This window comes from Anopheles maculipalpis, chromosome 2RL (assembly GCF_943734695.1).
Source record: "Anopheles maculipalpis chromosome 2RL, idAnoMacuDA_375_x, whole genome shotgun sequence".
Taxonomy (NCBI): Eukaryota; Metazoa; Arthropoda; class Insecta; order Diptera; family Culicidae; genus Anopheles; species Anopheles maculipalpis.
The window spans coordinates 28467050-28490350 of record NC_064871.1 but is presented as its reverse complement, the minus strand read 5'-3'; the positions used below and the strand labels follow the sequence as shown (position 1 = coordinate 28490350).

General features: G+C 42.1%; 3 protein-coding genes across 4 annotated transcripts in view; 2 read left to right on the top strand and 1 right to left on the bottom strand.

Annotated features, from left to right (window-relative positions):
* The window catches only part of LOC126559176 (60S ribosomal protein L17), a 112577-nt gene that overhangs the window by 66178 nt on the left and 23098 nt on the right, over positions 1 to 23301 (top strand). The window lies entirely within an intron of this gene.
* LOC126557654 (cryptochrome-1) lies at positions 3147 to 6386 on the bottom strand. The gene is made up of 5 exons (XM_050213507.1): positions 6155 to 6386; positions 5715 to 6049; positions 4979 to 5640; positions 3461 to 3709; positions 3147 to 3387 (listed from the first exon to the last, which is right to left on the bottom strand). The coding sequence occupies exons 1-5, from the start codon at positions 6303 to 6305 to the stop codon at positions 3147 to 3149; spliced, it is 1638 nt and encodes a 545-aa protein (XP_050069464.1). The 5' UTR covers positions 6306 to 6386.
* LOC126558125 (ubiquitin-conjugating enzyme E2 Q2) lies at positions 12840 to 20266 on the top strand. 2 transcript variants are annotated; one of them, XM_050214079.1, is made up of 7 exons: positions 12840 to 13005; positions 17409 to 17525; positions 17612 to 17968; positions 19361 to 19435; positions 19513 to 19804; positions 19889 to 20037; positions 20168 to 20266. In XM_050214079.1, exons 1-7 carry the CDS (start codon positions 12844 to 12846, stop codon positions 20264 to 20266), a joined length of 1251 nt encoding a protein of 416 aa, XP_050070036.1. In that variant the 5' UTR covers positions 12840 to 12843. The 2 variants fall into 2 exon arrangements, with proteins under 2 accessions (XP_050070036.1, XP_050070035.1); XM_050214078.1 differs by having other exon boundaries at positions 20156 to 20266.

Here is a 23301-nt window from a genome sequence, read left to right as displayed (position 1 = left end):
ACGAAAGTTCAATAAAACACCACTTGAGAAAAACAGAACATCCCGTGCGATGCGCGGAACCTGGTGACACACAAGCACCGACCCAGCCGGTACACGGCCAGATTCAGAAAGAAAATGAAAAGTGAATGCAAAAAAGGCTGCAAAAACATAACAAGCAATTTCCCGTTTGCTGCTTCAGCGAGTAAGTAGTCGATCGGGCACACTAAACGGCAGCAAAGGGTACGTACACCACGTGTGATTCAAGAAAAACACCATGCGCCTCCATGCGTGTACCAATAGATGCGCAAACGTTTAACACAAAAACTTGCTATACGATTATGAGATTTAGCAGTTTTATCTAAGCATAATTGTATTAATTTACCGATTTTCTCATTTTTCGAATAGGTTTAGTAATTTTTGGAAAATTAATAGACAAAAATTAACAATTTTAATTAATCTCTTTTTTTAACGAAATATGAGCACAATTTGTGTATGATTCCATTAAACCACTGAACTGAACGACGGCTTTTTTTTTCTTTTTACTAGTACAATTGGTACATTGAAGAGGTTTTACGGAAAAAATGGCTATAACTTTTGTACAAAGAATTCAAACTTCAATGTTTTGTTAGAGTAACTAAAGCGTGTTTCTATACATAAGTTACAAGCCATTGATTGTGCATTTTTGGTTCAGCAATTTCGTCACAGATGGCTAGTTTCGTGATAAAGCGGGTACTAATTATTGTCCATAAATCGCACACACTTACCCATAGCATTTTCGTACTTTCGTTCAGTTGTTGTTGGTTGTTCAGACAGTAATTATTTTTTAACGTGAAAAAGCAAGTGTTCAACAGCATTAATGGTGTTGGATAAGTCGTTCATAATTGTGCAGGTAAGTTTTCTGTTTTATTTTTTGTTTGGTTGTCATTAATACTTATTTTTGTGTCCTCTTTTCACCTTCATTACTTAAAATAATTTGCATATCGTTAGGGTTCTGCTGCCGTCACTCTTTTCTGAGTTGTTATAAATTACTTTTGAAGCATTTATCTGTTTGCACGAATGCAGAATACGAAGGAAAATAGTTGCAAAGCAACGGTTTTTTACAACGTACACGCGGCCGTGTTGTACCTTTCTGAAAAGCAATCGAAAGTACTACGTGTACTCCAGAGGGGGAAGTATTATCAGTAAACGAAAACCAACCACACAAATTCAAACTCAGCATCAAACAAAAATAATACAAAACCAAAGTCGAACAAAACGACAACAATATTCGTATCACGAATAGTGATATGAATTTCGTCCTTCCAAAGTGAAGTATCTCGGAGCTAAAGTCAAACTAATCAATACAAAACCAGACAGCTAATGAAACGAACCGAGCGTCGGTTAAGTAATTTCCATTCACTTTAACCATCCTTTGCCGGAGCCGTCCTATCCACAGACACAACGTAAAACATTTGCTTCATTCATTTCTGTATGTTTTTAGGTTACACACGTCGTTCGGAGAACCAATCCATGCTGTAACCATACACTGTCTTACACCACCATACCACACGCACAAAATGAAATGCCCAAAAATAGCATGAAACCGACATCAAAAGTAGGATACGCGATAAAAAACACATTGTTGGGGAATTGTTCATTCTTCTCCATAAAAACACGAAAAATCCTTAAAAGTTGAAATTGAAAACGAAACCATATAAACCACACATACGGACACGTTCTCATGCACTCTCTCATCTCTATAAAAATGTACTTTACTCAACGTTTCACACTGAATAAATCAGAAGGAAGAATTATTTACTCCGGGCGGGGAAAACAAAGTTTGCTAATACAACTTGTTAAATGCATCGCAGTAAAAGCAAAGGTAGCAAAAATCCACACCTCAGATACCACATTGCGAAGAACAGGTAAACAAAACCGAAAAAAAAAATATATGTAAAATGGTTGCAATATTGCAAAAGGTAAATAAAATTTACCTGTATTAGCAGAAATTGGATGCGCATCACAAAAAATGGGCAAACGTACGAAACGAAAACTCAAGTCAAACACTAAACTATATATATATAAATAAGGAGTAAGTAGCGAAATGAGCTAGCCTCATGTGTATTGTTGAATTCTAGAGTAAACAGTAATGCAGCACAACAAAAACAAGACACAACTATCGACGGAAAACGAATGTAGTGAACCAGAAGTGCTGCTGTAGGATTGTGTGTGAGAAAGTCTTTAAAAAAAAAACACAGCCACAATATTAACGAAGAAAAACTGATGTTCTTGTTCAGTATGTGTGTAAAATATTTAAAAGCAACCAAACAAACAAACAAATTATTGAAAACAGAAAACAAACCAAAAATATTAAAAATTAATTACAAGAAAACAAACAAAAAACTTGCTCTCTTTTGCTCCTCTTCTTGTTGGGTGTAATGCGTCTTTAACGCACTTTTTTAGTTTTTATTATTACCACCCGTTTCATCAAAACTATCCATTGTTTGCATTATTTTTAACACAAACACGGTGCATTTGTTTTATTTGTTTTTTTTTTCTCTTTATCTCACGATTACATATTTGGTATACATTTTCACATTGAGAACATTTCCGTCCCGTCGATTCTGGTCGGCATCGTTGACTTTTTTTTGTAAGTCTGCTTTTTCCGCACTCGGCGAAGGAGGAGCGAATTAGATTCGATCGTTCCTAATATTGGTTTCCGAGCTTCACTAGGGAAAAATGCGTTTTGTGTTATCTACGTACACGTACAGTTCTTATTGAAGAAAATGGACACTATATATAGAAAATAAAAAGGAAGCAACAAACAAGGTGGATTCCTGTGTGTTTGCCTGTCCTTTTTTCCTGTTTTTGTTTACATTCTATGTTGAAAATCAAGATTATACCACGGTATACATATATAAGCTCTATCCGCAAAAGATCCCATTAACATAACACCATCATCAGAAAATAAAACATCATTAGTAACAATAACAGACGTTAAACTAAATACAATTCTCTTCCCGAGGTAGGGGGGGTAACACCATTTAAACCAATCAACTTTTTTTTTTTCAAATTCATCCAAATCCGATTATCCTCACAGCGTTGTTTATATCCCTGTGTTTGTCTGTATGGCTTTTAGACGAGAAGGTCTACGCGTATCCCCCAGCCAGCGCTGGGAAGCATTCCATTTATGCTTCCGTCACGGCATCATCCGCCAGCCAGAAGAACTGCCGTATCTCGTCAATGTCCGATGGGCGGCAATGCGGCGGTGTTGAACCACCATCGACCAGCTTGTCCCTCAGTGAGGCCATAGTGTGCGCATTGCGTTTGGAAACGCTTGCCAAATCAACCATAGGCGCTGGATAGTGTTCGCCAATCACGCATCCATACTCAATCTGCTGCTCCCGGGAAGCTTTCCATGGTTCGTGCCTGGTGGGAGATAAGATTGTAAAAGTGAAGCAACGGTAGGCGAATGCACAACGCACGATTGCACTTTACTTACACAAACTGCACCGGATAGTTGGTCAGCTCGGGTAAATAGCGTTTGACGTAGTCACCCTTCGGATCGAGCCGGCGAGCGAGAGCGATCGGGCAGGTGCACTTGGACGAATCGAGCAGACGCTCGAATGCGGACGAAGATACCCACATCCAGTTGCCGGCACACACGGACCAGTCGGCATCTAGCAGGTACTTGAGGAAATGTTGCAAACCCTCCTCCCAGCTTAACCAAAGTCCACCGCGTGTGAGAAAGCTGCCGACGATGGTGGTGGTGATGATGGTGAAAAGAGTAATGAATTAACCGTGATTGTCTCACTATGGATGGCAGGGTTTGGGCAGCATTGTTCACTTTAATTAAACAAATTTTCTGTTCTGCTGGTTGGGCTGTGTTATGAGATTGTAGAATTCTCGATTGTAAGAGGGCAAAACTCCCTTGGACGAAAGTAGCGTATAAGAAGGCGCTCTTCCAGACGCAACCCTTCGATCTAGTCCCGTGAATAACGGGGGCACGTCCTACGCTGCTAGGGCGCCAAAAATCCAAGAATGGCAAAAATGGCACACCAATCATCCTTTCACGTTGCCAAAAGAAGAATTATTATCAAAATTATTAAACAAAACAAAACTGAAGTTAATCTGGGTTAGATATGATCAGACCCGGATTAATTAGTCTCCAACCTGGACCGTTTCCCCGTATTTAAGGGTTGACTTTTCAGCTACGTGGTATCAATGAGAATAGTAATCCAATTCAACCGGCATGACCTATGCAGAAGGTCGTTAAGCCAAGACTAAATTAATTATGAGAAAAGATCAACTTTAAACACGTTTATATATGACTTTCCTTTCTTGAAAAATCCCTTACAACGGTCGGGATAGGACTGAGTCGCACGAGAAAGTATACCAAACGCTGGTGAATGAATTACTTCACATCGGAATCAACACTTCGTTCCTATTGTTGAATAACCTGAATCATCCGCGGTCTCGCGACGAGACCGCTAAATGTACATAAATGAATAAACAATTAAGTGTCGGCTCTAGATGAGTAAAGTATCCCTCCTCTTCCTTCTCGGACGATTTGTATGCTCTCATTATCATACAGATCATGAAGAGCAGAAAAAGCATTTATAATGAGCAACGGATGCAATTTGTTCGATCTGTGTTAACACTTGCAATCGTCATTGCTCTACGATATCTAACCGATACCGGTGATATTAGTTTGATCGGTTGTTTCTGCTCATTCAACACCATTCATCGACGTTGAGTTTCAACCGATCCCTATCAGCGGTAACGGACCTTACAGTTCGACGTACCGCTAGCCCGGATCATGCGCGTTTTCTTATCGCACACTTTTCACTGTCCGTCTGCTGATCATTGGCACGATCGTCGGTCAGTTCAGAGCATTCAGTGCCATGATTCCAGCATTTAATTTTTTGCCGTCCTTCGGTAGACTTCCAAACTACGATAAGAGCCACAAAACACAGAAAGCAGATCCTACAAGATTGGGTCGATCGGGTGTTACACTTACGTCGCGGTGATGTTGCGCAATATATGATGGAGCCAACCTTCGGCCAACAGTTGCCGCATGGCCGCATCAATCATCGGGAAGCCCGTCCGGCCTTCTTTCCACCTGGCGAGCGAATCATCCTCCGGTGTGTACCATGGAATGTTGAGACAGATCGGGTTGCGTTTCATTTCACCATAGTACGGGTTCTGTACCGACATCGTGTAGAAGTATTCGCGCCATATCAGCTGCCCGGTAATGTGATGTCCGCCCGGGTACTTAAACTGGCTGTGCGCCTGTACCTTTTCGAACAGATCATGCACACACCAGTAGAACATGCGCACGGAAAGACAGCCAAAGCGCAGGGCAGCACTCATGGACGTGGCGGGACCAAGAATCTCCGGTTTAGCCTGCGTCGGCAAGTAGTAACCCTCGCGGAATGCTTCCTCTTCCTGCTTTAGCCGTGCGCCAAGCGCTTCCAGGGCACGCGTTTCACCACCAACCCACTTCTGGAAGGCAATGTTTGCATTACCCTCGTAGAAAATGTCAAACTCTTCCGGGACGGGTATCTTGTGACAAAGCTTTAGCTCGGAAGCGAGTATTGCCGGGATACGGCCGAATTCAACGTACTCGAAGTTGGGTGCACCGACCGGGCGCGGTGGCTCACCAATGATGTTAACGGTATGCTGCAAAAGAACAGGGCGAAGTTCAAGCAGTTAAAACCTTAACAGGTCCTCGCCTACATTGGGCCGAATCTTACCAAAAACATCTGATACGTCAGCGGTGGTATGTCTCCGTTCGTCTGTATCACCTCGGTTGGGTTCCAGAGCGTGTGCGACACATTCTCCACGCACCGGACGTCCATCTTCTGGCACAGTTGTGCCACCCCATCGTCACGCTCCTTCCAGATCGGTTCGCAGTCCTGCTCGAAGCATAGCTTCTTGATGTTCAGCTCCTCGAACAGACGGCGCAGCACAGTAACGCTATCGCCACGGAACACCAGCAGCTGCCCGCCAAGATCGCGAAACTGTCGGTCAAGGTCGGCCAACGATTCCAGCAGAAACTTCATCCGGTTGTACCCAACAATTCGGGTGCCTGTGTTAGCAAAACAAACATATATTAGTAGCATATAAAGGCGCATTCAGAATGTCTTTTGGAGAGACAACCTGCCTCCCTCCTCCTCCTTCCCTTCACACTTACCCGCACTTTCTCCATCGAATATGAAGATCGGAAAGAGCTTCACCGCTTCGCTCGACTGATTCATGCAATCGCTTCGAAGCGCCTCGAGTAGGCTCGGATTATCGTGCAACCGAAGCCCATGGCGGAACCACAATATATTATTGATTGTCATTTTTTCACGCACGCACGCACGCACTTTCTATACACGCGCCTCCTAGCGGACTTCTGATCGAACCACAGCAACTGCGTATTTATTTGCGTAGTGGAGGCAGATCTCCTCAGAAGAAGCTACAGAAACGAACGTAAAAAGCAAGTTCTGAACAAGCGTACACTGCACCACCGGAGAAGGATTTGCTCGTTCCCGTCTTGCTAATAACTTTTGCACAAAGCAGAAAACACACGCACACCGAAAGCGCGGAAACGATTCACACAGCGATTTGCCCAACGTGAACAGGTTTATCAAATGGTGGTGGTTATTGTTGTTTTTTCACCATCTGATAGTGTTGTTGTTGTTGTTCCGGGCACCGACCACCCTCTTTTCCGCACTCTGAAGCCGATGACAGCAGCAGCTGTAAAGATTCCAAGTAGACAAAACTTCTACTTCACAGGTAACAAGACCTTAACAAGCATAGTTGGTGGTACTGTACGGTACTGTGCTGAAAAGTAGGCTAAAATTAGCATTATATGCAAAGAAAAAAGCTTTATCCTTAGTTACCACTACAACTCTCGAACAATTGCGTGAAGCAGTGGCTCTTAATCTAATGGGACAAATGGTACAGTGTACAGTAGAGGGCCCAGTCGGACGTTGACCGACCACCTGTTGGAATGCGCTGCGCGTGTAAACCGATCTTTGTAATCCTATATTTTGAATGTTTTTTTTCTTGTAACGTGTATCGAGCCAAATGCAGTATTTGACCAACAGGGACAAAAGGTAATGAATAATACAGAAATTGTGCTTATAATACAAACTTCGCAATGTTTCGGTGCCTTTGTTTCTTATTTGGCTCTACAGCTTCGGAAGCTGTTGGCCTGTCAGTACTATCTTCCCTTGATTTTATTATACTGACGCTGACGCTCACTCCTACGAGGACGAGGAAATGGTCCAGACGGGATTCGATATTCCGTCCCTGCCATTTGAAGACAGCTTTCACCATAGGACCTCGATACTTTTTATCGATTCAATGATCAATAATTACAACAAGAATAAAATTATGGAGAATAAAGTATTACAACTCAACATCATCATACAACCATTATATAAAGATGGTGATACGCCAAGAGTGATAGCAAAAGCTGAATGCGTCAACGCTATTGAAACTTTAAAACATACGTATGACCAACACAGCACTCTCATTATGTGGCGTACACGTGCTCACGTGCAATGAACGGATTATTTCTCGTTACATTGTAACTGTGCAAGGCACAGCAGGATTCCGGAACAGGAAACTGCTGTACCGATGCAAACCCGTTACAAATGGTTAGCAATGAAATAATAATATCATTTTAAATTTAAAAAAAAATCTTCTGCAATGTTAAAGAAACCCTTTTACCTAAACGATATAACACAGGCTTGGACCGATGTCTGCTCTTATCTGTCGCTGCGGCAACAGGCACTTGTACTGATTCCCACCAACTTACACGGCACAGAGCTTGAGCTTCCTACAAAAGAGAAACCACAAATTCAACTGACTGTTCATGATTCGTAGGTAACTAATGCCCCGTACTATGCTAACCGAAGGCAATGTAGTCCGCATTTGAGCACATGCGCAGTAGTTATGAATCCTTGCGTGTCTTTTTTCTTCAGGTAATTGCATTGTTATTTGTTTGTACACTGTTAGGTAGCAGTTTACCTGTTTTAGGGGTTGTTTACCTGATGAAATGATGCTGTTTAAAAAACTTTCGCAAACCCTCCTTCAATTTAATGGAAAATCTCATTACGGAATGCACCGACAAGATTTGTTAGGCGTCTTTGTTATGATGCATTAGCAAAACTTTCTAACATGTGGACTTTTCGTGGCTCGTAGATCTTATTAATTTATGAGTAATTTATTAATACTCATAATAAGGTGATTTAAGTTGAAAAATATTTAGCAAAAAATAATGAATGGCATGTGCTAATAGGCTTGCAATGGGCTGTGGCGTATGTGATTCGTCAATATCGTAGAGTCAACTAAGAGGAACTGAATGTCGATCATCTCACATCGTCTTATAACCTCGATCCAATCTAGAAGGATTTGTGAAGTGAGTTTAAAATTTGGAATTTGCTTTACACAATCCAATCGGTGATCAGTTCTATAATTGCTATGGTTAACTATCAAAATCCGACATCTATATTGACCTTCTTAAGCAAAGCCGAACAATCAAGGGACCCCATTATGAACATCCTCTGTGGTCAGTAAGTTCAATGTGTTCCTAAATTCCAATCCGAGAGGGCCTCCGAGTGGCTAAATACGCCACTGGTTGGCAGCTTGCGAAGTCCGTACGAGTGATGGCGCATTGTCAAGAAGTACAGAGGAATGGGCAAAATATACCTACCAAACTATTTTCCAATATAATTTAAAAAGCTCTGCTTTGGCTCTACTATCTCGAGAGGCTTGTGCCTTCCATGAATTGATGTACCAACAGCCCCTGCCAATTGGGAGTCAATTCGGTGGTTTAATTACACACGTTACACGAAAGGATCGCCAGGAGATAGGCAATCCGCCTTACACGAAAACAAAAAAAACAGCGCCACGTAAATGTAGGAACTAACGAACGAAAATGTATACATTACTACCGGAGCACGGCGGTTCATGATCACTTGGCTAGTAAATTGGATTGGGGTAGTCTGATGGAATAGACAACAGCGGCGCCGGTCTTCAGACGGCAGGACTGGAGTTCAAATCCCATCCAGACCGTCCCCCCGTAGTGAGGACTAACTACGTGGTATCGGGGAAACTCTAATAATCCATTCACTAGACTCACTCACTAGATGAAGAATGAGTTTTTGAAAAGAAACTTTAGCAACAAGGTTGTGAGAATAGAATTTAAGTCGTATCCTGAGTATGCTTAGCTTTGAAAGCTGACCAAGATCCTTGACGTGTAGCCGAAATTAGACTCTTCAAAGCGTTCTCCGGCAATTCTCGAAGCCGAGTTGGATTTTCAGATTCACTTCCCGGATTAGCCCGTAGCTCTACAACTACTTTGCGCCAACATTGTACTTTACAACGTAAAGTAAACAAATACACAATCAACTGACTTTTCAACTCACTGACAGCTTGGGAACATAATTTGACAAATGATGTTTGTTTCATGACAAGTTTGATTCAAAATACTCCGACAAACCGTTTACAGAACGAATTATAGGCCATATTTGTTTCAAAATGAAAAGAAAATTTCAATGTATTGATACTGAAAATAATTTTACAACAATACAAATATTCTTTACTTCGTGTAATGCCGTAAAGTTGAACTTGAATGAAAATTAACAGAAACCGACCACGATTCTCGTTTGGCAACACGGATCGGAACGGAACGGATCAGCTTGTTGTTCCGACAACGACAATCGGCCCAGCACTACCTGCCTTCACTGCCTTCATCTGTGGCCGTGTGAATGTGCGTGTGCCTGCATACGTACTTTGTGCTGCTGTACCGTGGAACAAACGAATATTCTGTCGAAAATTTGTACGTGCGTGAATCACGGAAATCGCCGTGCACCCTCTTTTCACCTCGAGTACTATCGTTCGTGTGAGTGTTCTGTGTTCGATGAAGGGATTACTGGTTTCGCGAAACAATAGGCCATCCGCTACTATAAGTACATACACACGCACAGGGGCGCACTGCGTCACCGTAATTAAGCCGTGTACTTGAACGGTGTTGGTGATCCATTTTCGTAGCTGCTGCTTCGTTAGCAAAAACCAGACGTGTTAGAAAAACGGTATGCCAAAAGGACAGAAGCGCATTGATTCAGGAAGAAATCAGACTCGATCGGTAATTGCGCGTCCCAGCACTCTTTCTTTCCCCCATTTCGCCCGTTCACCTCACATGCGATATTTATCAAATCTTTCTGGCAGTGGCACCATTCGGTTGCATCCGCGAAAATATGCCTCCATTTCCTCCATTGCGAACACTTGCTGAAGCGCGGTGGAGCGATTTTGTACTAGTGTGCCCTGGTATCAAGTTTTTCCAAAAAGGGGGGGAGCCCTTTACTGCCGTTGCTGGTGTTAGTACTTGCAGCCGCCCTTCCCTCTGGGAGGTGTGTCACGGAAGGATGGGCAGAACAGCGTTAAAGCACAGGAGTAACTAAAGAAGAAAAAAACCCGTCAAGTGTGCACATTTTTTATTTCCGTTTCTTAGATCTTAAAAAAAATATATTTTTTTTGTAGTTTGCTCTGTATCTCACATTAGCGATTGGGCAAAAAGCCTCCTTTCGAAAATTCTCAGTACCACCAGCACCGCGAGCATATGACTCCCCCCACGGAGAGCAATGGCTGTTTCGAGTGTGCCGTTTTTTCTTCTTTCTTTTTGTTATTTGCCATTGCTGGTAGTAGTGCAAAGACGGGGAACCGCACATCCAAGGGAAAACCCATACACACGCGTATTACGCGGCTGGAACTTGCCATCGTTGTCAATCGGGAAATCGAGGGCACCGGTTTTTTTTAATTCACAGACTATTATGGAACCCCATGTGCGGGTTGCTTTGCGAAGCGGAAAAGTGCAATGGGAAAAAAGTCGCATACACACATTCGTGACACCGCTGTGCTGCACACCAGATTGTCAAACAGGACGGTGCTACTAGCTGCAATATCTGTTGTGCTCGTGACTTCGATAGAAAAAAGCGTGTTGAGTGTAAAGTCGTTGGTTTCGTGTACATTAAGCACTTTTGGCACATTTTCACAAACGGGAAAAGCCCTGTGTGACCGTCCTATTCCACGTTTCCCCGGGTGGGCGTGGTGTGGTGGTGTAATGGGAAAAAGTAAAAGCAGCCAGGTGTTGTGATCGTGCTACATTAATCAGCATTAATATTTTCTTCGTGAAAGAGGCGCTACACATCGTCGTGACGTATTTCGTCGAGCGTGTGTCTGTGCGTGTCCGTGTGCTTGTGTTTGTTTGTTTGCTTGCAGGAATGTGTGTTGGGATCAATGGATGTGTGCTTGTGATTCCTTGTGCGATGTGTGATCTCTCTGCATGGAAAAGGAACTAAACCTGTTAGCAAACAACTGTGCGATTGATGAGCAGGAAGCAATAGAAGGTCTATACAGTGGGCATCATAATAGATACAATAGACGGGAGCACGACCGGAAATAAATATAACAGAGGCAGATATAATCTCGCTGACATTGTAGTTTAAAGAACTTTTAAAAGAATAAAGTTGAACGAGGATTCACAGCGTATGCGTATGTGTGCTCGGTGTTTGTGTCTTTTCATTTCTGTGTGTTTGTGTGTGTGTGTGTGTGTGTGTGTGTGTGTTTGTGCAACTTGTATGGTGGTGCCACATATGTCCTCGGCCAGCAGGACTAACGAACCACGTCGTTGTTCCTTTGCCTTGGTTTGGTTTTCGGTGGACAAAAGAAGCATTCCCAATACAACAAAAAATAGTATAAATTCTTCCTTATAGAAACAACAAATTTTAGGTTAAAAAAACAAATGAGAATACCAATTGTATGTTTCTAACAAGAAATCTACTGGGGAAACATGTATGTTTTTACAATTGGGCTTTGTGTTTCGCGTTGTATAGTTTTTTTTTGTGATAAAATAAAGTGCATGGAATGGAAAATTTGTTTCCCGTGTGCAGTGTTTGCAATTCGTTTGTGTTTCGTTTCGCAATTGAAAAATATTAAAAATGGTGGATGAATGCATGCATGTGAAGGATAAAAAATGAATCATTGTGGCCTGTACACACGATAAAAGAAAGTTCGGCAAGTGTTGGGTTGGTTGGGCGTTTAAAAAGGCCCTTCCTTTGTGCGTTTTCACTGTTGGCTGTTGTTCTAAAGTAGTTTAAAACCCCGCTCCCATTATTTGGTGTTTCCAAAGCGTTTCTTTTCTATGTGTATATGCGCGTTCTTCGTTTCTCCGTATCGATTTTATTGGTGAGCATAATAAACAATAACACTGCAGCCTACACACCAGCGCAAAGTCACAGTAGGCGGCTTGTTTTCACCAACCAGCACAAGAAACCGACATCTCATCATCGTACGACGTGCGTATGCGCTCATGTGTTTGTGTGTTTGTATGTGTGCTAAAGTGTAATGGTGTTCAAAAACCAACCTGTCAAATACCAACATCGTGCACGGTGCTTGGCCTGCCCATCAATTTTAAAGTGAAAATATGTTTTTAAAGTTAATTTTGGTGTCTTTAACTCGATATTAGCAGCTTTAGTGAAGTGCAGATATATACAAACAGTGTTAGTTTAGTGCCCAAAACCCCGGTAGTGATAGTGTCCTGTATGCAGGAAAAAGCCAAGGATTAACTAGCAGCGACAGAGATTCACCGATTGCACTAAACCTGTGCCCGGAAATCGGTTCCCGAGCTCGGAAAATAATCGGTTCCCACACACCTTCAGCCAGCCGTCCGGTCTCTCACACACAGCACCCTAATTGTGTTGATTTTCGACGTTTTTTTTTTGTTTGTAACTCGTGCTCCAGCCCCTCTCCTGCCCGGTGCGGGGTGTGGTGAGAGGAGGCACTGCACTTTCCCAGCACCGGTGGTGGTCCGGTTGTCCGGTCGGCACGATGGCGTGCCTAAATACGCTGAAGCTAGAAATCAAAACTCTCGAGCAAGTCTTCCCGAAGAACCACGAACGGTTCCAGATCCTTAGCGCCACGGTGGACGAGCTGTGCTGCCGTTTTATCGGGCGCAATGGCAAGCAATACGTAATCCATGCCAACATTACGGTAAGTGAAGGAAAACAAATGTTTGCGTGTAGAATTTTGCACCTGGGAACAAACTAATACAAAGAATAGGATTAACCTTCGATGCCCTGCGCCTTACATTGGATTATAAATGTTAATTTATAATTATTTATTGACTGTCGATGAAAGAAGTGCTGCTATGCTTCTCGTAATTTTAGAAAGTTTATGTAATTTTGTTTTCTTTTTTGTAAATAAAATGGTTCTTAAAAATACTCTGTTTAATTTAATACCTTATTCTGAATGCTCTGGCGCTCAAATGAACAAAGTAGTCCAATCTCTGAAGTAAGGTTAGATATAGGGGTGGTCGACGGTATCGCGACAACGCCACCGGCTTTCACACGACAGGATCACCGGGGTTCAAAGCCTTCTCCGGATCGTTCCCATGTAATGTGAGGGACTAGTTGTTCAACTTACGTGGTGGAACATCAGCTATTCTAGTGAGCCGGCTGGCGGCATGACCTATAGAAGGTCGTTAAACCATGGAGAAGAGGAAGAAGCATAAGCATTGATCATATGCTTCATTCATTGATCATATATTCGAGAACTGCCAAAGAACGCTTTGAATTGTCTTAATTTGGCAACCCGCCAAGGATCTTGGTCAGGTGTCAAAGCAAAGCATACTCAAGATACGACATGAACTATATTATCAAAGCCTTCTTGTTAAAGTTTCTTTTCAAAAACTCATTTATTACACCAATTTCCTCATCCAGGTGATCATGAGCCGCCGGGCTCCGTTAGTGACTGTCCGGATGGGATTTGATTCCCGGTCCTGCCGTGTAAAGACCGGCGCCGTTGTCATATATACCACCGGGCGGCCCCATTATTTGTATTGAATCAGTTGAATAGGGCACTCGTGCTCGGAACCGTTGCGTCCAAAAAAGTTGTCGAAGTTGCCAAAAAAGGACGTCAGCTACCGAAGATTTCATAACAAAATTTTAGGCTTTTGTGAGTTTTTGTCTAATTTTTTCCCTTTGAGATCACTTGTTGAGGACTTGCCGCACACACATACTCCTACACGAACCAATAGAGAAAAAGCTGAAATCAAGATTTTGGCATTTTCTGGCAGTTCCACATCGATTTCATCAGTTTGAAATTTCTAGTGATCCGTTGGCTTATTAAATCATACCGGACACGCCAAAATTGTGTTTGTTGTTCTTGGCAACATACACTTCAAAGTCTACTTTTCTTCTTGCATACATTAATGAAACAACGAAGAGAGAGAGAGAGAGAGAGAGAGAGAGAGAGAGAGAGAGAGAGAGAGAGAGAAAGTGAGTTTGCAATAAATAGGCTAGTCTCTGGCAGGCTAGCAGGCACATCGATACAATAGTGGTACAATAGCAAAAGTACTTTAAAATTTGGGTCAATTTCACTCCCTCACCTCCTAGGTATAGCGCCGTTGGGGAAGCAATGCGGCCGAGGTCATGTATGCAAGAGGAGGCAAGAAATGCAAACAAGAACGTTTTACAGAGAACTTCTAAACCATGTAAGGAACATTGAAAGGATAATGTACCAGGTTGATTTAAGAAAATTGTTACATTTTACCAAACTATAACTATTTTCCTGTATTGCCTTATCTTCCATTACATTATCCACATCCATAGCAATTGGCACTAGTTTCTTCGGTACATGAAGCGAGTGTTTTTATATTATAATGCACGTGCACACTTTTCAAAGGAATGGTTGTAGCGCTCATCGAAGCAAATCAGCCGAACTGCATTTCTACGAAACACTTTCGTTAACGGGCTGTACATAACAGGAGGGCTTCGTAATTTGTCTCACGTGTCTCATAATTGTCTGCCACATCCTGAGGATATTCGTATTGCACTCATGTTCGCGAATAAAACGACCCAGTTCAGAGTTGTTTTCAGGAAAAATAGAGCTTCTGCATGTTAAGGGATTGTTTCTTCATTGTTATCTAAATAAATAGCAGAGAAAATCAACATAAAAACACACTTTTGTCCACTCTACAACTTCGGTTCTCATGTAATCTATTTCAATGGCATAAATTAATAAAACAAAAAAAAAACGTTCCCCAAACACCTTTGATACCATTGTACCAGATATTATTATAACAAATCTCTTCCTTCAATAAATTAGAATAAAAATACACACAGTACTAGCGATGGTACTGGACAAAAGGATTCCCATCGTAGCGCCATTCATCACGTTTTAACTTGTGCTATTGACCTTACCATCTTTACACTCCCCCCAACAAGGATGTAGCTTAAGTAGAGTGGAAGTGGCTGGAAAAAAGCAAGCTTATGTGTTTCTTTGTGTCTGCAATGATACACCAGTGAGACCACCAGAGATCAACACTGTAATATTGATCGGTCGACACAAAAAGGAAGAAAAGGACACAAGCGTCCAGACGCGTATTATGGGGTTTGCCACCATGTCAGGGTAGGATGATGGCAGTATAAATCTGCTGGTTTTACTTCCAAAACGATACATTCCAGCTTTTTCTGTGCCCAGGTGTCGGACCCTAGCTGGGGCTCTCAAACAAATTGCACGATAAAACAAACTTCAATCACTATCTGTCGAAAAACTCGTGACGGGAACTTGATATTCTGTTCCCTATTGAAAAAAATGCCTTAATAACCACTACCAAGGGTCTTTTAAATACAATTTTCCGTTAGTAGTGCCTTAGTTGGCGGATTTATGTCGATTTTGTCAATAGGGTTATGCATGTGAAGAAATTCAAACCAAAAATTGCTCCTAGATTCGCGTTTCTTACATGAAGTGAATCTCAATCGGACTGTGCGGAAGATTTTTTGACACTTTCTCGCTATAAGCTCGTACATATAAGCCTAGCATAAATTTGGATCATAAATATTATTGCCCCTATTGAAAAAAAAACTATGTAAATCCATCAACTAAGGCAAATTTGTATTGAAAAGAAACTTAGTAGTGGTTATTAAGGCAATTTTATGGTAATTTTTGGCACTATGTATGCTGTTATGTTATGACAATTTCCGCCGGATGACAATACGGCGCAAGCCGTCATACTTTAAATTAAAAAATCTGCCGGATGATTAATTATGTTAATAATAATAATTTTGAAACGATTAGATCGGTATAAAAAACTGCGTAAAATTTCTTTAGCAGAAAGTTTTGTTTTATAATACCAAAAATATATAAAACATCGTCAAAAATTCAAAAATATTTGGACTATCGTCAATGAACCATGGAAAAGCATCAATATTCCTTGGGATCTTCCTGTAAATCGTGATGCGAACCATTATATGACCGCCATGACCTCGTAGATCATTAGTCGAAGCAGCGCATATGCCATATTAATCAATAACACAACTTAAACAAAGATGGTTATTTGAAATACTACTACTAAAGTATGATATGACGAGCGGCCCAGTGGTGTAGGCGACACAGGCACCGGGGTTCAAATCCCATCCTTCTCTACCTTTCCCTCCGTGGTGAGGGCTGACTATCCAATTACTTTGATATCCTCAAGTTTATAGTAAACCCATTAGATGACCAGCGTGACCTTTTGAGGTCGTTAGGCCAAGAAAAAGAAGACCATATGACTCTCTAAGGTCTATGGTCGGATACAACAAGATAAGGTAAAATATATCGCTAAAGTTAAGAGTTTAGAATGTGTCAGAAGCATACATTATAAGAAAAGGATTTAAAATCATCAAACATAATTTAAAAAAAAACGCTCTCGTGTGGACGGCTTTAAAAATGGTTTGCTGATATATTTAAAAAATGCTGAAAAAAAAGATAATTAATTTTGCAAAATGAAATCCTGCAATATTCATTAACAACAAGTCGTGTTTAGAGTGTAAAAAAGTAGAGAACCAAAGAATAAAAGATCAAAATTAAGGACAAATCGAGGATAAAAAGGGGAAATAGTGTTGAATATTTATCACGCCAGGAGATAGGCAATCCGCTTTACCCGAACACACAAACTAACGCCATCTATGCGTAAAAGTACGAACTACCATCATCATAGTTGAATTACTATATGAATTAAGTGACACAAAATTTATACATCACTAGCACGGCGGCCCATGGTCGCTCGACTAGGAAATCGATGGCATGAATGAGAGAGTTTAGAGAAGAATCTTTAGTAAAGGCTTTATGAGTAGAATTTATTTCGTATCCCGACGAGTCCGCTTAATTCTGAATTCTTACTAAGGTCTTTCGAGTGTAGCCGAAGTAAGACACTTCAGAGCTTCAGAGCTCCGGCATCGTCTCGAAGCCTGAGTTGAGATTCAAAATCTCTCATCGGAGTAGGCCGTAGCCCTACAAATAGGTTTATGAAGTTTAGCAATCTATTTTGCGTACTGATTCTTTGATAAAACATAAATTTATCGTGTGCTCCAATTCCTTTTCGTTCACGTTCAATTCTTTCTCTCCTCTGCCAGGAAACGTATCCATCCACGCCACCAGTATGGTTCGCCGAGAGCGAGGACACAAGTATTAGCAACGCTGTACAAATACTTACGAATACGAATGGTTTAGATAATCACGTTGTAAATCAGGTAAGTAGTAAACGAAAGTATTTAAAAAAAAAATCATCCAAAAACGCGCCCTGTCCATGTGCCTAACCTCTCTCGCATTCACCCAGGTACACATACTGCTACGCGAACTCTGCCGGCAGCACACGGTTCCACTACCTCCCGACCTGGAAACGCTAAAGAAAGCCTTCCAGCCGAACGGTGGAGCGGCCGGGGCACACCTACATGCAGCCGCCCATCTCCAGCACGGTATGCCACATCAGCAGCTTCTTCCCGCGCACCAGCAACAGCAGCAACACCAGCAGCAACTGCAGCTGCAGCAGCAGCAGCAACAGCAGCAACAGGCGATCGACGAGATCGACTCCGACTGTGATGATATCGAGGATGTGGTCGGCGAAAGCGACCAGGAAAGCGAAGGCGAAGAGGATTTGCCCCTCGAGATGGACGATGGCCGTAGCACGGCGAAGGTACGTTCACGTCTACTAGTAGTACGATGGATGTACAAAGTAGGCAAAGAAGCAAATCCATCGTCCTTGGCGTTTGCTAGTCCGGAAGTAGACATTTCAATTGTGTACTGCTCTCTGTGCCTATCGATAGACGGGCAAGTCTTTCATGCTCTATTGCTTTGTTGCCTCTCTGGTTTTTGTTTTTTTGCATGTTGATTCTTATCAGAATGACCTACATACTAGCGTTACAATCCCCGACAAAGAAGGGCTCGTGTCGTGTGTCTGGTTTTTTTTTGGTCACCCTTTTGCGCATTACCAACTTGTAAATTACTAAATATCCGATTACATCCGATGAGTTTAAATGGGCACAGTCTATGGTGAAGAGTTAAATGAAATGGTGTACCCACGTATATAAACTCTGAAGAATCAATTTAATTTTCGAAGCAATTCGGCTATGAATGCTGTGTCCCATTGGTTATAAAATAATTATTAATAGTTAATTAATAAAATTATTTTCAACTAACTTATGCATGAAAAAGAGCGACTAAAATGTTCCGATTTTTCATGAGCTCACGCTGTCGCCTGGTGGTCGGTCCACCGGTCAGTGATCATTGTAAACTAGTTGACAACATAATGTCAAAATAAGTGAGCTTTATCTCTTAATTTACAGTAGCTAGGACGAAAACAGTAAAAGTTTGTTCCGACAAAAATGGCGAGGTGATGTTGTTATCTGCTCAAAGCTGGAGTAGATGGAAAAAGGAGTTTTTGTGGGATTCTGGGGGATCCCAAATAGCCAACCTCAGTGTACCTCCAGTGTACCGTTCGATCGCTATTTTCTCGATCAATTTGCAGAGAGAAATCTATCTCAATAATTACATGATCATACAACAACACTTATGACTTAAGTACCGGCAAAAGGTCGCAGATAAAGACTGGATTTTCTTTTTTAAATTCAAGATTTTTTTTAAAGAAAACAATGTTATATGATTGATTGCGGTATCTTTTATTATTTAATTTGAGCATGCATCTGAAAAAAGTCGCCTTTTTATTAATGCATGCGTTATAGAGCGGACGAACGACCAATAAAATAGAAGAGGAACGTTAGCAATTGAATGTCTGTAATTTCAAGTGGATAATGTTTAACGAAGGTCACATAGAAGAGGCGATAGCTGGAGACAATTCGAGGGGTGTAGAGTCAAAAGGAAGTAGACTGATTTACGAAACCCATAACTGTATATATTTTATTTTGTGAGTAGAGCTCGATCTTCGCTCACAAATTCGATCTATTTTCTATCATCTGATCACAATTCCTCCTTAGTTAATTCCCTGATCATAACTTTTAGTCTTAAATAATGAGCATTTGAAATCGAATTTGTTATTCTCACACCTGTTTGCTGTTTGCTGTAATTGTAGAAGGACGAAATGGAAGTAGAACATTTAGCAACACTGGAAAGATTAAGACAAACGCAGCGGCAAGACTATTTGAAGGTAAGTATCCCTTGTATCCATTCATCACCATCATATTACCATCATGATCATTTCTTCTCCTCTTCACAAATGCGCAGGGTTCTGTGTCCGGTTCGGTGCAGGCGACGGATCGACTGATGAAGGAGCTGCGCGACATCTATCGGTCCGATTCGTTCAAAAACAACATGTACTCGATAGAGCTAGTGAACGACTCCATCTACGAGTGGAACATCCGCCTAATGTCGGTCGACCCGGACAGCCCGCTACACAACGATCTGGTACTGCTGAAGGAGCGCGAGGGCAAGGACAGTATACTGCTTAACATAATGTTCAAGGAGACGTACCCGTTCGAGCCACCGTTCGTGCGTGTCGTGCACCCAATCATATCCGGTAAGAAGGCGTAACGATCGGAATTCGGTGTTTCGGTGCTAACAAAACGGTTCCCGTGTCCTTGCTTTTCCATTCCAAAAACAGGCGGCTACGTTCTGGTAGGTGGTGCCATCTGCATGGAGCTGCTCACGAAACAGGGCTGGAGCTCGGCTTACACCGTGGAGGCAGTGATCATGCAAATAGCGGCCACACTAGTCAAGGGCAAGGCGCGAATACAGTTCGGTCCGACGAAGGTAAGAAATTTGAACCAAAAAGTAGCCATTTTGAATGATTGATAGCACGACATAACGGCGGCGGCAAAATTGGAATGGCAAACGCAAGCCCGATCAACGATCGCTAATCGAGCATCAGTCTCTTTCACAGGGCCAGTACAGCTTAGCTAGAGCGCAGCAAAGTTTCAAATCGCTCGTGCAAATCCACGAAAAGAATGGGTGGTTTACACCGCCCAAAGAGGACGGTTAAGACTGTGCAAGGCAATGATGAGATGATGAGAATGATGGCGTCCGCACGTCGCTGCCCTGGTTCTGCTACTTCTACTGCCACTGTTTATCTTTTAAAACCTAACTTCTACAAAAAGAAAAACCGGATTCGAAACACACCCGGACCACCCAACCGATTCGATTGAAAAACAATGCGCGTTGGTGGGACGCAATAGAGGTGGCAGTCATCAATCAATGAATGGAGGACAATGAATGTGCTGGCAGCGAACAACGAGCAGCTAGCCTAGGATAAATGCAATCGTCGACCACAGCACCTGTCGAAAAGAAGAAGGGTTTGAATGGAAACAGTTGTAGTAGCAAGGAGCGGCAAGCAACCAAGCAGACTTACACCGACAGTGTGAAGCAAAACTGTGCGGCGGCAATGCGAGGACGACGACGGCGCCGGTATCGTCTCCCTTCGTGCTTCTTTCACCGATAACATACGTTCTCGTTCATCTCGTAAGCTTTTTAGGTTTCTAGATTTTAAGTGTGTACATGGCAAATAATACGAATGAAAACAAAACAACGCCCCCCCCCCCCTCCCCTCCTTCTGATGGCTGGAACACTCAGTTCCGACAGTGTGTGCGATATATGAATGCGTCTATAAAAAAGGTATGCGCGCGTGTGTGTGTGTGTGTGTGTGTGTGTGTGGGTGGATGAAAAAAGCTCTCGAAAATGTTTGAAAAGGATATTTAGTGCATAGAAAGGGAAGCGGGACTCACATTAATAAGGAAGCAGCTACGATAAGATTAGGAAATAACACGGATTAGAGAGAGAGAGAGAGAGCGAGACGGAGAGAGAGAGAACGAGAAAGTTTTTTTTGTTTGGTTTACATAAACATATACATAAACAACGATTCGCGATTGTAAAGCACATCAAAACCCAATAATAGCTGAACAAATATGATGCAATACAAGTATGAATGGAAACCTCCAGCAATTCAACTCTAAATTCTCGTTGCTTTCGGTAAGCACTTTGCACCTTGAAACCATCTAAAAAAAATCACCTCTACTTTAAAGCCGATTTTACTGTCTGTAAGGGGTTTGTGGCCAATCATGAATCCGTTTTTCGTATATTTCTTTCCACACCTCCCTAATAAAGAGGTAAAAGTGACGAATGATTGATGGGAAAGTGTTGGGGTGGGCGAGGTGGGACTTATCATCATTATAAGAAGGTGAGGATCCCCGTCCAAATGCCATCCGGACCGTTCCCGTGATCACTATACGGGAGCTGACCATCCAACTAGGTGGTATTAGCAAGTCTAGTAAGCCATGAGACAAGACGAATAAGGAAGACGAGGAAAGAGATACGAAAAGAAGGAGTCATGATTGACCAGTCCTTAGAATAAGAAACTCATGATGGGGACAATACAATGGGGGCATACACATACAGTCCAGATCATCCAGCATGCATCAGAGTAAAGTTGTACCTTTGGGAATGTGTAAATAGGCGCTCTTTTTCTCATTAACTCGAACGAACGTCTCAGACTGGTTTACTCTCATTTAAATAATTTTGTTAACACAGGTCACAGGTCACACAGTTTTTGGTTATCAGGTTGTGTAAAGTGCATCAAAACTACCCAGCCTAATGTGCAGACAAGTGCTGTTCTGTGTGGCATCTAAAATGGTCTAAATATAGAAAATTTGTCCAATTTTTTTGTGTGTGTCAACGACTGACAACATCTCTGGGCTTGTTGAATAGCTGCTAACACGTGGTTTGCTACCACACAAATCGTCCAACAACTTCTTCTTCTTCTTCTTGACTTAATGACCTCTAATAAGGTCACGCCGGCCATCCAATGGCTTACTAGACTTGCTGATATACCATATTATAAGATAATCAGTCCTCACTACGGGGGGACGACGGCCCGGATGCGATTTGAATTCCGGGGTCCTGCCGTTTGAAGACCGGCACAGCTGTCGCCTGCTAGAAAATGGGCAGCAAGCAGTTTAGATACTGGAAACGTATTCTAAATTATGCCTCCAGTGAGATTGATATTTCGTCGCTGTATGGAAAACCAAAACATGGATAATCTCGAAATCCTTGTGTCTCTTTCCTTGTTAGCATTGGTCTAAGGCACGATTACACCATAATATTTGGCACGGAATTATTGCGACACAAGAGCCTTTTACCACGTTTTGTGCCCCACGCATATTTTGGTGATGTTTCCTAGCAGGCCACGGACTTTTTGTTTACAAATTGACTGTCTATCATTTTTTATACACAGTAGTCGTCGTTGTCAAACTATTATTTCTCCGCGGTGAATGCCCTTTTTTACTTACTGGAAGAAAGATAAGAAAATACAAAGGGTGTTGTAGAGAAGGCAACGATCTAGAACAAGATTTAGATAGCGGTTGGATAGTTCCTGTATTTTATTTTATTGTCTGTGTGATGCGTGCAGTTTTGTGTTTCTTTTCCGTACACAAATGCAACGAATAAGGTTTTTTCTTATCCCCTTTTCCACCTCAGTGTTTCCCTTAGTTAAAACCACCAACCGAACAAAAGTCACAGTTGTTATAGCCTAACCAACCAATCAAGCAAAGCGTACTAGCTCTATGAACCGTGTTTGCAATACAATACAAAAAAGATGCCAGCAGTGTAAAATACTTTTTAATTTCCTATCTTGTGCGGCGCAATAATAATAACTGCAATAACTTTTTTTCCTCCCAGGCTCTTGCCCATACTAGTAAACCAGAAGTAGCCTTTCCGGCTAATCGCGCGCACCGTTAAGCGATGAGTATATGTGGTTTGTTTGAATGGTAGGGTCTCAGCATCTTCAGCATCTGCTGGCAGTGTGTGGTTTTACTTGATCGCTCGAATAATACAGCACTTACGAAATCAGGTAGAGGGAAAGGCGTTCGTTTTTGGTTATGAGATGCGGTCATCAGGTCGCCCATGCAAAACGATGCTGCTGTGTGTACAGAAAGTAAGCAAAAAACAAGCGTGTTGTAGAACTAGTAGCTACCGGGGGATTAGACGAGATTATGTAGCTACATCCGGAGCGAAAGCAAAACACAA